Consider the following 15,857-nt stretch of genomic DNA (forward strand, 5'->3'; position numbering starts at 1 on the left):
CCACGCCTGCAAACTCACAGCCTCTAGGACCCAGCAACAGAGTGGCTGTGTTTGAAATTCACCCTCTCCTGCAAGCGTCTCTCCTCTCTCTCTCTCTTTTTTTTTTTGGCCGTGCTGCTGTTTGGCATGCAGGATCTTGTTCCCCGAGCAGGGAGACCAGGGATGGAACCCACGCCCCCTGCAGTGGAAGCGTGGAGTCTTAACCACTGGACGACCAGGGAGGTCCCTCTCTCTCTCTCTTTTTTTAAACAGCTTTACTGAAATACAGTTCACATATCCTACAATTCACCCACTAAGATGTGCAATGCAATGGCTTTTAGTATGTTTACAGAGTTATGCATCCATCACCACAGTCAATTTTACAACATTTTCATCATCCCCAAAAGAATCCCCATACCTTTAGACACCATTCCCATTCCCCATCACTCCCAATCCCCCAGCCCCTGGCAACCACTAAGCTACTTTCTGTCTCTATGGATTGATCTATTCTGAACATTTCATATGAATGAAATCATACGCTATGTGGTCTTCTGTGTCTGGCTTCTTTCACTTAGCACTGTGTCTTTAAGGTCCGTCCATGTTGTAGCCTGTATCTGTATTTCATTCCTTTCTATGGCTGAATAATATTCTCTTATACGGATAGACCATATTTATCCAGTTATCTGTTGGCAGACATTTGGGGTGTTTCTACTTTATGGCTGTTGGGAAGAATGCTTCTATGAATATTCATGGGCAAATTTTTATGTGGATGAATGTTTTCATTTCTCTAGGGACATACCCAGCCATATACCTAGGAGTGGAATCCCTGGGTCACATGGTAACTCCATGTTTCTCACTTGTTGAGGACCTGCCACACTGTCTTCCAAAGCTCCAAGCCAGCATCCTGCTTCTCTGATTCCAGAAGGGCCAACTGAGGGTTTCCCTACCTGGGTTCTCTGACCCCTCGGAATGGGGTGCAGATCTTGTGTCGCTGCATCTTCCTGGGGGTGGATGTCTAGGACGTTTATCAGATTCACAGGGGCATCTCTGAGCCTCCAGACCCTCTGTGGTCCTGCCAGTCCAGAGGTTAGAGGAGGAGACAGACCGATGCAGCATATTCCAGTCCTGTCTCATTCTGGACTGTTCTCGGGGAGTCTGCTCAGGATACAAAAACACAGCTTGAGAAATGATGAACATGCTCTCTGACGTCTGCTTTCTTTTCTCACTCTTTTCCCGGTGTGCCCCCTCCTTGGTACCCAGCAAGGAGAACTTCAACAACATCCCTGACCTGGAGCTCAACCCGATCCGATCCAAAATCGTCCGTGCCTTCTTCGACAACAGGTGGGCCTTTCTCCTGGAACTGCCGATGGTGGGTGACTTTGGGGGAGCATTTGCCCTTGTAACTGCTTGCATGACTCGTGTGCTCGGAACAGCCCCTTAAGCTGACGCAGAGAAGAGGGGGCTTTGTCAGGTAGGAGCTATAAGCACAGGTCTGGGGTCTGGCAGTCCTGGATTCATGGCTGGGTGACTTGGGACAGCTCACTCAATCTCTCTAGGCCTCTGTATTAGTTAGCTATGGCTGTGTAACAAATTACCCCCAAACTTAGCAGTTTGAAACAATATATATTTATTGGCTAACCATTTTTGAGAGTCAGGGATCTGGGTTCTCAGGCTCAGGGTGGGTCAGTTGGGGCTACACTCACCCGAAGGCTCGACTGGGGGAGGCTGTGCTTCCGAGCTCACTCTCCTGGCTGTTGGCTGGAGGCATCTCATGGACCAGTCACCAGGGCTACCACACCTGGCAGCTGGCTTCCCCCAGAGTAAGATGTTCCAATGAGAGAGAGAGAGATTGGGCACCTGAGATGGAAAACACCATCTTTTGGTAACTTCATCTTGCAGATAACATGCCATGATTTTTGCTATATTGTCCTCATCAGAAGTCACTGGGTCACCTCGCACTTGGAAAGGGGACTACATGGGGCATGAATACCAGGAGGCAGGATCACTGGGGCCACTCTTGGAGGCTGACTTGGTTTTCTCACATAGAGAACGGAGGTAATAATAGCACCTGCCTCTCAGGGTTGCTGTGAGGCTGTGCTGAGATGAGGTATGTTAAAGAGCCAGGGTAGCTGTCGTTATGCTCAGCACCCTGGCTTACAGACTGAGGCAGAGAGAGGCACCATGGATAGTATCCCAAAGCTGAGGCTGACACCAGAGCTCACGTCCCCAAATGTTTAGTGTCGTCGGAGTTGAAAGACTCACATATCCTCATGGAGATCACTGTGTCTGAGGCTTGGTGGAGAGGTGCAGGGGTGGGGGGGAGGGGGTCATGCCCTCTCCAGGCTGCCAGAACCTGTGGACAAACACACCAGGGGCCCAGGCCTGACACCCTGTGTCTGCAGAGATCTCTGAGAAGCAGGGAGAACTGGCAGAAATAGGCATGTCCCTTCCTTGAGGTCATATCATGGGTGGGGACTCCCAGACGGGTTTCAAGTTGTACGAGCCTGAACCGCCCAGCTCTGGTTCTGCCAGGGCTGCAGGGCCCTGAGCAAGACTCCGGGCCTCACCTGTTCACGGGTTGGGGCTACGGGGTCCTCAGGCTGCCCCAGAAAATGCAGAGGCCTTCCTCCCGGACCTGTGGGGTGAGACCTGAGGAGAGAGTGCCCAGGAGTTAACTAGGCAAAGCAGAGAGAGACCAGAACTGCACGTGCAAAGACCCTGTGGCACAGGGAGTGGTGCGAGTGGCAGAGGGGGCCTGGCTGGAGCACAGAGAGGCCAAGCATGGTGAGAGGTGTGGGGTGGGCAGGGCCCTCAGCTCCTTTTTAATCCTGGTTCTGCCTGCGGAATCCCAGAGGGAGGCCTGGGTGGGCAGTGAGGCAGAGCAGGATTGGGGGCGCTGGCAGGTGGTGGAGAGGGGAGGTGGCAGGGGGAGCGGTGATGCGGCCCCCAAACGTGGAGACGACATGGGTGTCGGGGCCTAGAGTTGGAGGCGTCACAAGAAGATGGTACAGGGTGACCAGAGCCTAGTGATGCCTTACATGTGTCTGTATATACACATGCCTGCATGTATGTGTCTGTGAGGCTTGTTTCCAAACGGCTGGACGAGACTGGGCCAGTTGTGAAGTTGGCCGGGCCCCGGGGACCCAGCCTTCTGTGGGTTGGAGCTAGAGGGGCTGGTGTCTCCTGCAGTGCTAGGTGTGCTAAGGTGAGGAGAGGATGACACCCAGAGGTCCTGGCAAACCCTGCTTGCCCCGGGCCTGTGGGGCCCACCTAGGGCCAAGGGCTTGATTCTTCCATTCTCACCGCCAGCCCAGGAGGAGACAGGTTGGGCTGGAGAGGGGCCCGAGGGAAACCTCTGGTATCCTGACTGGGGGGTGGGTTTCTCAGGTGAACACATTGGTCCAAACGTTAGATATGTGCCTTTTACTGTATGTAATTATTCCTTAAAACAAATCTGGGGACTTTGCTGGTGGTGCAGTGGTTAAGAATCCGCCTGCCAATGCAGGGGACACGGGTTCGAGCCCTGGTCCAGGAAGATCCCACATGCCGCGGAGCAACCAAGCCCGTGTGCCACAACTACTGAGCCCGCGTGCTATAACTACTGAAGCCCGCACGCCTAGAGCCCGTGCGCCACAACAAGAGAAGCCACCGCAATGAGAAGCCCGCGCACTGCAACGAAGAGTAGCCCCCACTCGCCACAACTAGAGAAAGCCTGCATGCAGCAATGAAGACCCAATGCAGCCAAAAATAAAGAAAAAGTAAATAAAAATAAATAAATTTATAAAACAAACAAAAAAACAAATCTGGCCTGAGGTGGCTTGGCACTCAGCTGTCCCCTGTGGAAACCAGAACAGATCCAGGAGTTGCGTTTTCAGCTCTTAGGGTGGAATTCAGGCGTTGCCAGGCCACTGTCCATGAGTGCTGCCTCTGCTGAGGGGACAGTGCGTGGGCAGGGGCCAGAGGACAAGAAGGCGTGCCCTGAGTCCATAGTCAGAGGCAGGAGAGACCCCCTACTGTACTTGGAGCATCTGAGGTTAGGACAGAGCTCTTAAGGGCGGTGCAGGTGCAGTGGCACCTAAAGGATGGAGGAAGGGGCCTTAGTCGATCAGGGAACGTTGAGTGCCCAGAAGGTGGACATTGAAACAAACTTTTGGGCCCCTGGGGAGGGGAGTGTGGTGGGAAGGGGTGGTGAGAGCTGGGCGGCTGGGACCAAATCTCCTGGGCCTAGGAGACCAGGTTGGGGGCTTGGGGGTGACCCCAAGAGCTGGAGGAGCTTCCCAGAGGGCATCGAGCAGGGGAGTGACAGAGTCTGATTTGCTTTTTGCAAAGCTCATTCTGTCTGCATGTGGTGTGCCCATTGAGATGGAGGAGGCTGGACCAGGCTGTCCCAGGAGAGACGAGGAGGGATCCCAGAGAGATCAGAGGAGTGAAACTGGAGATTGACTGGATAGGATGGGGACGGAGTCAAGGGATTCCCGGGTCTGCAGTGCGGGCAGCTCACGAGGCACCTGCTCTAGGGAATTGCTATCGGAAGATGACGCGTGACAGTGAGCTGGAGAGGGAGGGCAGTGGCCAGTAGGGGATGGCGAGAGCCTCCCCTGTGGGTCCTGGGGCCTCAGCCTGGGGCGGCTGCTTAGAGACATGGTGTGGAGAAAGGGAGGCCCCGGGTGAGTCAGTGGGCAGCCCAGAAGTCACCAAATAGAGGAGGATGAAGGAAAGGCTTCCCTAGCCTGGACCCAGAACAGCTCGGCGCCTGTGCATCCTTCACATCTCGTCCTGTAAGTTCCAGCAAGGAGGTGGGGGAGGACTCAGAGGAGGGGCTGGATACAGGATTTTCCTTTCAAGAAATACCAGCGTCCACCTTGCTTCCTAAGACGTTTTGAACCAAGAAGCTCGTCTTGGAGGGCAGTTTGAGCTGGGTCTGTCCCCACCTCCAAGGGCTCTGATCCTTACAGGGTCATCGGAGAGTTAAGGAAGCGAGAAGACTGCTCTGAATCAGGCATCCTTGCAGAAAGAATGCTCTCATGCTGGGCTGCAGATTTGGATGTAGCCCCTGTTCTTCTGTCCCCCGACCCAGGTCTTGGGTGCTCCGTTGTGGAAGTGGTCTGGAGTGCACGTGGGTCTGGCTCTAGGTGCCGTGTCTGGGTTTCCTCGGTCTCTGCATTGTGGTCACCTTTAGAGACTGTGATGCTGGCCTATGTGGACCTCCCGGGGACACTAGGAGGAGAAGGGATGCCTAGCGCCTGAATCAGGTCCTGATGCTGAGGCAGCCAGGTCTCGACCTTCCCTGAGAAGGACACATTCGTGGCCAGCCTTCCCCGGGGTTTATCACGTGTCCCCCGAGCTCACTGTCATCCCTCTCGCTGCAGCCTGAACCCCTTGAGAAGGACGTGCAACCCAAACACGGCGAAAAGTACCTCCGAGGAGCCCGATAAATCCTGGGGCTATTTTTACGCCCTGTAAATTTGGACTGTGCCCCTGACAGCAAGAACTCTGAGATTATTAAAAATCTGCCTGGAAGAGCAGTGGAAAAACTTTGTAAGATAGAAGATTTCCGGGAAGATTGAGAAAAAACACTCTAAGACTAGGCTTCCTGCGTCCAGGAGAAGATCTCGCCTTACCTCTCAGATTTGTTGTTTCATGATCCACCTTCCCTGTTCCAGGCTTGGGAGCCACCTCTGTCTGGAAAATGTCCTGGAATGGAAGATTGGGAATAGCAAGGTCTCTAAACTGTGAAGTGTGGTGCACACTTCAGGGGCAGTATTTGAAAAGGAGTAGATGGGCCCCTAGAGAGAGAACCTCGAATGTATTCCTTTAAACCGAGATATGGTCCTAACCCCAGGTGGGACCCAAATGCATTTGACAAGCGCTAGCCCCTGACTGTCAGTTATCCCGGGCCAGCTGAGAACTGTCTCTTTGCAAGGATGCACAGTGAGGGCAGAGGGACCCTCAGCCCATCAGCCCGATGGCCACCTGCACCAGCGGAAGTCGGTTAGTGATGAGGGTTTGGCAGCAGTGGGTCAGGTGCCCGTGTTTGGTTGGAGTCATCTCCAGGCTGTTCTCTCAACTCTTCTTCTCTGCCAGGACCCTCACCCAGTGGCTTTTCAGTGCACTCACGCACTTGCTGGGTACCCGCCGTGTGCTAGGCACAGGGCAGACCCAACCTTGGGTTCGCTCCCTGAGCCCCGCCTGGAACGCGAGCCCTTTTCTTGCCCCTGCAGAAAAGCACATCCATAGGGATGTTGGAGTGGTGGGAAAGTGCACGGGGAAGGGAGGTGTGACGCAGGCCACCCTGGGACTCTGTGCCATGATCTATTAGAAAACCTGCAGTCATTGGCGAGTTTTGCACTTTGGTAGGAAACATGACTCAGAGCTGCCTGCAACTGATCATTGTACTCAAGTTTTAAACAGCTTATAGCAGGAATTGGCAAACTTTCTCTAAAAAGCCAGAGAGTAAATATTTCATGTTTTGCGGGCCACATGGTCTCTGTCACAGCTGCTCAACTCTGCCTCTGTAGCTTGTAAGCGGCCACGGATACTATGTAAATCAATGGACCTGGCCGTGTACCAGTAAAACTTTATTTATGGACGCCGAAATTTGAATTTCATGGAATTGTCACTTAGCATGAGATGCTATTCTTTTCTTTTCCAACATTTTTTTCAACCATATTAAAACATAAAAACCCTTCTTAGTTTATGGGCTATATAAAAATAGACAGCAGGTGGGATTTGGCCCCCAGGCTGCAGTTCGCTGACCCCCGATCTAAAGGCAAGGGTCAGGAGACGTACCTGGGTGAATTACTGCCTCGGTTTCCCCGTGGTTAAGTGCCCAGCTCTGTGCACCGCAGCATGCCCGGGCAGCCCTCCATCCCAGCAGCTGTGCAGTTGACCGTGTCTCCCCCCAGGCCCTCAGACGGTGATTTCTTGGGGCGGGGGGGAGCGCCGGGGAGGGGCTGGACTAAACTGCCCTGGGGCCCGGGGCCCCCGCGAGCAGGTTGTTGGGAAACAGAACCCAAGGCTGGGCAGCCATCGTAGGTGAAGTGTGTGCCCAGAAGGGCCGGGTTCTCGAGGGCTGTTGGTAGCAGAAGGACGAGATTCTGTTTCTAATGCATTTCCGCCACCCCCTCGTTGCTCCCGTAGGAACCTGCGCAAGGGGCCCAGCGGCCTGGCTGACGAGATCAACTTCGAGGACTTTCTGACCATCATGTCCTACTTCCGGCCCATCGACACCACCATGGATGAGGAGCAGGTGCAGCTGTGCCGGAAAGAGAAGCTAAGATGTGGGTGTCGCAGGGCCCCTCCCCAGTGCGCACCTGGCCGCCTGTGTGTCCCTGAGTCCTGCTGCGCCCCCAAGGCGGGGTGGGGAGGGTCAGGGAGCACCCGCCCAGGCCTTGGGGAGGTTGGTCCCGATTTTCACACACAGAGGGTGGCATTTGCACCTCCCTCTCCTCCGAGGCTGCTCCCTGGCCGCCTCCTTGTTGACACTTCTCAGCAGCTGGTGGTTTTCTGGGAACAGAAGGAGGTGTCATTGACTGGAAAAGGTTAAGGCCCTTGGTTTGGACAGACCTGGTTCAATCCAGCCCCTTCACTAAGCAGCTGTGTGACCCTGAACCTGACGGTGGGGATGAGGACTGAACGTAGGGGTGATGCTGAGGCTGGGTGAGATCTCGGGTGCTTCCTGAAAGTTCCTTTCTTCCCTTCCCTGGCCCATGACCGGCCACCATACGCAGCTTCACGGGGCAGCCGCTGTGGGGCTCGTCCGTCCCGGAGGAGCTCTGAGCAAGTTTAGCTGGGATCAGCCTTGGTGGGGGATGGCACAGAGTCCCAGGGTGGCTTGCGTCACACCTCCCTTCCCCGTGCACTTTCCCACGACTCCAGCATCCCTCTCCATCCCATCCGAGGCAGCAGCGTCTGCAGGGACATGTAAACACGGGGCTTGGGCTATACTTAGCTCAGGACTGGACGTGTACTGAGGGCTATTGGGGGCAGGGTGGTGATGCCTGGTGTCCGCCCGGCTTCCACACTATTCCAAGGGCCAGGTCAAGGGGTGTGAGGGCTGTGGGATGGGATGGACTCTGGTTCAACCCCCCAGCTGCCCCTCCCTTAATGGGGTGGCTGCGGGCAAATGCCTTATTAGCTTCTGTGAGCTTGGCAGCCCCATCTGTGAAATGGGCTCAGGGCAGCCCTGGCCTCACGGGGTCATGTGAGGATGAGGGGAAGAGATGTTTGCACAGCGCCAGGCTGGATAAGTGCCAGGGCTGAGGACTTTGTGTGCCTGAGGCTCCCTGAGGCTGAGCCAGGGGGCGGAGAGGTCACCTCCCCTTCAGCTCCTGGCTCTGTTGGGCTGCGGGATGCTGAGTGATGTCAGTAAAGGGACCACGTGATGTCACTGAGAGTGAAATAACCAGAGCAGGTGTGAATGCCCCTCGTACCATCAGGGGCCGGCTCGGATCAGCCAGGGGCAGGATGTAGGCAGCCGGGTCCATGATCTGCCACAGGCCTGGGATGACAGCCACCCTCTTGGGTCTGTCAGGAATGACACTTTGAAATAACACTGATCTGGCTTCCTGTTAATGAGACTATCACATCATCTGCACTCACAGTGTGCCAGGCGGTCGCTGGCCCTGGTCCACCAGCCTTAGCTCACCTGGCAGCACCATGAGGCAGATGTGTGGTTACTCCCATTTTACAGATGGGGAAGCTGAGGCTCAGAAAAGTTAGGTCACTCGCCCAAGGTCACCCACCAGGAAGTGATCGGTCTGGCCCCATGGCCTTTGCCCTTGCCCCCTATGGCTTTGGCAGTCAGGTTTCCATTACTGGGGTCTTTTGCTCAGTTTGAGGTAGGGGAAGGTTGGGAGGCAGGGGGACCCGGGCTCCCCTCCGCCTTGCCTGACTCAGCCGCTCTCTCCCCCCTGCCGCCCCCAGTTCTGTTCCACATGTATGACTCGGACAGCGACGGCCGCATCACCCTGGAAGAGTATCGAAATGTAAAGTATGCTCCCGCGCCGGCGGGGCCCCAGCGCCTCCCCTGCCCTGCGGCCAGGATGGAGGCCCGAGGTCACGGCGTCTCTGCTCCACCGGCAGGTGGTCGAGGAGCTGCTCTCCGGAAACCCCCACATCGAGAAGGAGTCTGCGCGCTCCATCGCCGACGGGGCCATGATGGAGGCGGCCAGCGTCTGCGTGGGGCGGATGGTGAGAGCTGCCGGGTCCGGGCCCCCAGATCCCCCCTCCCCCTGCCCACCCCGCCGTGCCGTGCCCTGGTACTAGTCTGTTTCTGGAAGGCCCCAGCGGGCAGAGACTGTGCGTGTCCTGCTCGCCGCTCTAACCGGGCCTGGCGCCGACCACTGCTCAGAGGCCTCTCGCTGCTTTCCTGTCCCCCCAGAAGACCGGCCCGACGTCCCAACCCCCGGGAGGTCGGGCCAAGCAGGGGAGTCTGGGCTTTGGGGGCTGTGGACCCCACTGTGTAGCTTCCTCGGGCCCACGGGCAGCGCCTGGCACAGTGCCAGGCCCGGTCGGCATACAGCCCGGGCTTGCTCTCATTTAATTATTAATGAGGGGATTTGTGGCCTGGAGGGCAGGGGTCAGCAGGGAGCTCTCTTGAGGGCCCACGATCCGGGGTCCAGCGAGGAGCTGGGAGCAGCGGGGGGTGACGTGTAGATGAGACAGAGGAGAGGGGCTGGGCCATCAGGGCTTGTGCACTGACAGGATGGGAGGCACCCTGCTGACAGAGACGAGAGGATTCGACCAGAGGCACTTGCAAGGCTGCTACGGTGGCCCAGGCGGAGGGCCGGGCTCGAGATGTGATGGGGAGGAAGGCGGGTGGGACCACGTGAGCAGGAGCTGGACCACAGCTGGACACAGCTGAGGCTTGTCAGGGTCCGACTGGCGTAGAAGTGGCTGGGTCATTTCTTGGAACCGTGCTGTCGGGCCTGGGGTGACGTCGGTGAGTTAGAGCAGGGTTTCTCCGCGCAGCCTTGTTGGCACGTGGGGTTGTCCTGGGGTTGCAGGGGGTTCAGCAGCCTCCCTGGCTTCCACCCACTGGATGCCAGTCACACCCTCCAAGTCGTGACAACCAACATGTCTCCAGACATGGCCCACTGTCCCTGGGGCGGGAGGGCGAAGTCACCCCCAGTGCAGAACCGTTGGTGCAGAGGGGCACAGGAGCGAATGGTCAGGGCAGTGGTGACTGGCACGTCGTATGAGCGGTCACTGCCGGTTTTTCCGTGCTCAGATGGCGCTGTCGTCAGGGTGGGGAGGCACGGACTCTGGCAGGCGCCCCCTAGAGGCTCCAGGCAGCCAGGTGCCCCCAGGGTCACCTGTAGGGTGACCACACAGCTGTGCAGGCACTGTGCTGGCTTCTTCACGTGCATCACTTCATAGATCTGTAACCTTGCTTCACTGGTGGGGACATGAAGAATTTTCTGGACTTTGGGGGCAGCGACCTTTTTGCTGCGCTTGGTGGACTCGCTCTTGCAGGGCCGGGTCCAGTTCAGTCCAGACAGCCCCTGACGGAGGGGCTCGGAGCCCCCGGGAGCCCTGTGGGCAGGCACGTGACCATCTCCATGGACTTTGTTCCCTGAGGGTTTCGGGTGGTCCCCCTGGGGCCGTCCCCTCTGGCTCCTGTGTGTTTATAGTGGCTGCAGCCCCAGACACCATCATGGCTTTGGGGTGACCCCAGCCCAGGTGGAGGGGTGTTTTCCTGCTGGAACCTGCTGTTTGTGCCCAGGCCTGTCATCAGGAGATGGCGGGCCCGGGCCTGCCCCCAGGGGCGGGGTCTGAGGTCACTTTCTCGGCCTGTATTTCATTTGTCTGCTTCGGGGGCCCAGGGGGAGGCTTCTGGCTTTGGCGAAGCCACCCCTCTCAGCCAATTAACTGCCGCGGAAAAGGGCCGGTGACCTCGGTGGGGAGCGCGGGGATTCCGCTGCCGGGTTGCCCGAGCCAAATTCCCATTTGATTTAATGACGCTCTCCTTCGTTAAATTGCTCCCCGTCCCACTCCAGTTTCAATTGGCGACGGTTTTCTTAATTTGCTGTAGTAAAGTTGTTGGCAGCTGGCAGCTGCTGATCTGCATAAAAGCTGCACAACCTTAGAAGCCGGGGCATTCCGGGAGTCTGTGCCGGCTCCCCGGGTATGTGTCCTGCTCACCGTGTGCATCTTTCTTTACTTACGGATCCTCTCTGTGCTCTTAGAATATTTTCTTGTGTGATCGTCTACCAGATAAACACAGAGGCGCAGGCTGAGGGGTGGCCGAGTCAGTTCATACCCTGTGGCCTCCGAGGACGCTTAACATTTCTGCCTGCACCTCTCGCCAAAGACAAATGACGCATCGCCCCACTGTAACGGACCTCCGAAGCCGGCTGTCGACTGCGGCAGTGAGCTCTTTCCGGGGTGTTTCCCTGGAAAGCCTTGTTGTGGCTGGAGGCTGGGGCAGCTGTGCTGGGGTCTCAGCCTAGGGCGCTGCCCTGACCCTGCAGCCCCTCCACCCGGTGCCCGCCCTCTAGCCCGGGTCTTGGGCCGGCGGGGCCTTATCTATAATTAGCTCTCCTCGCCGCCCTAGGAATCCGGGGTCTCTGGCAGGGAGTGGGCGACCACTTCTGTCTGTGCCCCTGGGCAGGAAGAGCGGACAGCCCTAGGGACAGGGCTGGCCCAGGCCTTCTAAAAAATTGGTGTTTTTCATAAAATTAAAAAGTATATCCAGGGGACTTCCCTGGCGGTCCAGTGGTTAAGACTTTGCCTTCCAATGCAGGGGGTGCGGGTTCGATCCCTGGTCAGGGAGGTAAGATCCCACGTGCCTCTCGGCCAAAAAACTAAAACATAAAACAGAAGGAATATTGTAACAAATTCAATAAAGACTTTAAAAATGGTCCACATTCAAAAAAAAAAAAAAAAAGTATATCCAAAATTAGATTAAGAACAGAACCCACCTCTGGGAGCTGTTGTGAGGTCTGCATCAGTTCATGGTAATAACGTTTGTAAAGTACACACGGCAAACGCTCAGAGAGCGCCTGCCGATGTTTTCTTAAATACACGTAGGAACAAGTTTCCGAGCGGTGCGGAAAGAGAAGTGCGTCTTTCCTGGCCCTCCTCCCATCGGCCCTGGTCCTTTTCCCTAAAGGGAACTGCCCTTGATGGTGTTTTTCCTGACACAGACCGACGTGTACACGTGTGTCTTTCGGTTCCGATTCACACAAAATGGCGCTGAACTGCCACGGCTCCCTCTCCCCCATGCTGACCCCACAGGTCCACGGGGCAGGTGGCAGCCGTCTGCTTAGTGATGGGGGACAGAATCTGCAGGCATCTTTCTGCTCCTTGTTTGTTTTTTTCCGCCGTGTATGTATCTTGGAGCCTTTTCCATATCAGCAGGTCTAGATCGACCCCTTTTTCGTGGTAACCAATAGCCAGGGCGACCACGATTTATTTGGCTGGTCTTGTATTGACGGGCAGTGGGGTGTCAGCCCAGCTTTCACTGTCACAAAGGGCGCCGTGGGGACTTGGTCTTAGCAGCATCAGGGGCAGGAGCCCCATTTATCATCTCGTGTGTGTGCAGAGACTGGCACTGCCAGTGACTTGGCAGGTGGGAGGCCCCTGGGCCAGATGTTATCAGGGTGACTCACTTGGCCCTTTCCCCAGTGTCTGGAGTGCAGGTCGGCCCAGAACTGGTCTTACCAAGGCTGGTTTGAGGAGGCAGGACTAAGAGATGGCAGGAGGTGTCTGCTGGTGGGCGTACTGTTGGGAAGTGGTAGGAGGCGGCTGTGCCGGGTGGAGCGAGCCCTGCCTCTGTGCCCACCTCTTCCTTTCCCACCCTCGCCTGCTCTGTCCTCCCTGGGGGGCGTGGGTGGGGCCCTGGTGAGCCTGCACCACCTTCCGTCCCACCATCCAGCCAGTGAAGGGGACGCTGGAGTTCAGGGCCAACAGCCTCGAGCTGGAGGCAAACAATCCAGAATGTTCTCCCCGTTCTCATGATTCTCCCTAAATGGCCCCAGCCTTCTGTGTTGCAGGGTGGGGGGAAGATGGAGGGTCTTCAGGCAGAAGCCCCTCACTGCACCCTGTGCTCTGTCCCCAGGAGCCTGATCAGGTGTACGAGGGCATCACTTTCGATGACTTCCTGAAGGTGGGTACCTGGGGGTGGGGGTGGGCACGGGGGCTGTGCTGGGGGCTTGAGGGGGACCCTGCTGGTCAGGAGGAGATGGGCGTCTCTGTGGAAAGGGGTCAAGCCTGGGTGTGGCCTTTAAAATAGTTTAAACTGGCTTTACTTATTTTTATTGGAAGGGTGATGATAGTTATTATACACAGTCAGAACAACTAAGCAAGTGCAAAAGGGCCTGTGAGGAAAACTCCATTTTTCTCCCCCCCGCGAGTCCCTGGTCCCCCTTCTCAGAAGCACCCTGTTGACAGTTGGAACCAGGGTTCTGGAATGTTCTGTGCCTGTACGAGACCTGCTCTTCACAGAAGCACACACTGGTGCTGACCGCGTGTGGTTCTGCCCTGGGCCTCGCAGTCCGTGCTGTTTGTCTGGCTGCCCACCTTCCACCCCTGTTAGTGGACGTTCAGGCCTCGCCCAGCCTTCACTGCTACAAGCCTGCTCGCAGGCTGGGAACTGGGGCCCTTCGCTGCTCTGACAGGCAGATCCCCGTGGCAAGGAGTCGAGCCCCCCGTGCTCTGCCCGTGCTTTGGCCCTGAGCATCCCAACAGCGGTGTCCCCGAGCCCCTTCCAGGAGGCGAGGAAGATGGGAAGTCAGGGGAACGATACCCAGCGTGGCTCCCGGGCCCGCCGCCAACTCTCCGGGTGGCCCGAGGGAAACAGGCCTGTGCCTGGGTTGGGGCCGGGGACTCTGGTGAGCTGAGGGGCAGCTCGGCCGGGCGCTCCCCCAAAGTCTGCGCCGCCAACCTGGCTAGTCATGGCAAGAGGAAGGGGGCGGGCGGCACAGACCTGGGCCTGAGGGAGAGACCCAAAGGGCCTGCTGGGCCGGAGGAGGACAGGCGCCCCCCTCCGCCGCCCCCAGGGCTGGGCAGGGCAGGCAGACTGGGAGAGGCTGAGTTGGCGTTTGTGCCACAGGTCACCTTGGCTTGTTCTGAGGTCTGCGCTCCAGAAAAGTGATGACACTCAAGCAAGAACCAGAATAAGAAGTTAGAAGATCAGGGAGGCCAGGGAAGCTTAGGGAGGAGGGACGGCTGCTTTAAGCCAGAAGATAGGATGAAATCCAATTTTGGCCTCAGAAACCAAGCTTCTTCCCCAGAAGGCCGCCCCCGCCGCTGCCCCGCCTCTAGTGTTCCCAAGCCCGTTGCCTCTGCACCGTGGGAGTTTTTCCCTGACCAGCCGGCCCATCCCATTCTCTGAGCCCCACAACTAGCCTCCTGCCACCTGGCATCACCCGGCCTTTGGCAGAAACCACCCTGGCATCCAGGTATCTTCTCCTGGGAACGTCTTGTTCACCTAACAAGGAAAACACTTGGGGGACCGTAGGCATGTGACAGTGGCAGGAAATGTGCTGAGGCCTCCCTGCCACTTGGGTGCCCACAGGGCTCTGCTTTCCCCAGCCTCAAGGCGGTCCCTGGAGATGTTGAGGGTGACAGCTTGACAGTTTGAAGTTCTTACATAAGCAGGGAGGCAGTGACAAGTCACTGCCCACCACGTCCCTCCGTTCCTGTTCGCATCCTGCCCGCCACTTCTCCATCCGTGGTCCTCTTGGGCCCCGAGTGGCCAAGGAGCTGGCGAGCGCACAGTCCTGCCCACGCTGGGGCTTCCTAGTATGGCAGATACAGGGTCTGGTGGCCTGAGTGTCCGCTAGGGCCCTAGCCAGGATGGACCGTGACGGCAGTGCCAATAGCAGGTATGTGGTGATGGATGTGGTCTTTGGCAGAAAGTACCTTTCCTGGGCATGAGCTTGTCTGTCTGGAACATGGTGACCTCGTATCCCTGGGAGGTTGTAAAGACCTAACTGTTGTGACCTTTTAATTAATGATGATGGCTTAATGAAACCTTATAATTGCACAGCCCTTAACAGTTTATAAACCGCTTCCGTGCATGATTCCCCTGGAGCCCCCAGAACATTCCGTGAATGGGCAGCACAGGTGGTGGTCTCGACATTTTTCTGGTGAAAAGGAGGTTTAGTGTGGGGTTAAGGAATTTGCATGAAAATCACAGAGCCTGACGTGGTGGGTGGGATTCAAGTGACTTCAGCTAAGAGCTTGGATTCAGTACTTAATAATAACTTGCTGTGACAATCCAGAAAGAATCCAAATGTCAGAGCCCAATTAACCAGCAAAAAGGCAGATGGAAGTTTCTCTTCCACGCTTCGCACTGGATTCCACCTGCGGGAGCTCCTCAGTGGGTGGCGGAGGAGGGCGGGTGGGAAGGTGGCCGAGGACCCCGGTGGGGATGCCCGCTCACACTGCTCCGTCTGTTCCAGATCTGGCAGGGGATAGACATCGAGACAAAGATGCACGTCCGCTTCCTTAACATGGAAACCATCGCCCTGTGCCACTGACCGCCCCTCCCCCACGGAGAGCCCGGGGCAGCGAGGCCCCCGGGGGCCCTTTTGCTGCAGCTCTTGTAGACAGTCAACGTCCCTCGCTCACCTCTTTTTCCCGCAGGGTATGGTACACGGGGCTTTGCTGTTTTTATCTCCAATAAAAAAGAAAAAGGGTTTGTTAATGAACGTGGCTCCTGTCTGTTCCCCACGTCCATGCACGTGGCCTGGCCACTTGGTGGCCCGAGGCTGGCTGACGGTGGGGAGCGAGGAGCAAGCCGCAGCAGCAAGTCTTCAGAGGCTGGTCTGCAAGGGGATTTATTGTCTCCTTCCTTTCTGGTTTATTTTGGGTTAAGTATTTGCTCTTTTCCCTGCTGAGTGCTGGGAACTTGCCCGCCTTCTCAGGCC

At 56.8% G+C, this 15,857-nt stretch overlaps 1 protein-coding gene across 1 annotated transcript in view; it reads left to right on the top strand.

Moving 5' to 3' along the window:
• The window catches only part of TESC (tescalcin), a 63,899-nt gene extending 48,318 nt beyond the window's left edge, over window positions 1–15,581 (top strand). Inside the window, exons 3-8 of the mRNA XM_068562327.1 lie at window positions 1,240–1,320; window positions 7,120–7,259; window positions 8,905–8,966; window positions 9,064–9,171; window positions 13,043–13,090; window positions 15,390–15,581. Of these exons, the coding sequence (XP_068418428.1) occupies window positions 1,240–1,320; window positions 7,120–7,259; window positions 8,905–8,966; window positions 9,064–9,171; window positions 13,043–13,090; window positions 15,390–15,467 (517 nt within the window). The 3' untranslated portion in view covers window positions 15,468–15,581. The remainder of the gene's footprint in view (window positions 1–1,239; window positions 1,321–7,119; window positions 7,260–8,904; window positions 8,967–9,063; window positions 9,172–13,042; window positions 13,091–15,389) is intronic.
• The last annotated feature ends 276 nt before the right edge of the window (window positions 15,582–15,857 follow it).

This window comes from Eschrichtius robustus, chromosome 14 (assembly GCF_028021215.1).
Source record: "Eschrichtius robustus isolate mEscRob2 chromosome 14, mEscRob2.pri, whole genome shotgun sequence".
Lineage (NCBI taxonomy): Eukaryota > Metazoa > Chordata > Mammalia > Artiodactyla > Eschrichtiidae > Eschrichtius > Eschrichtius robustus.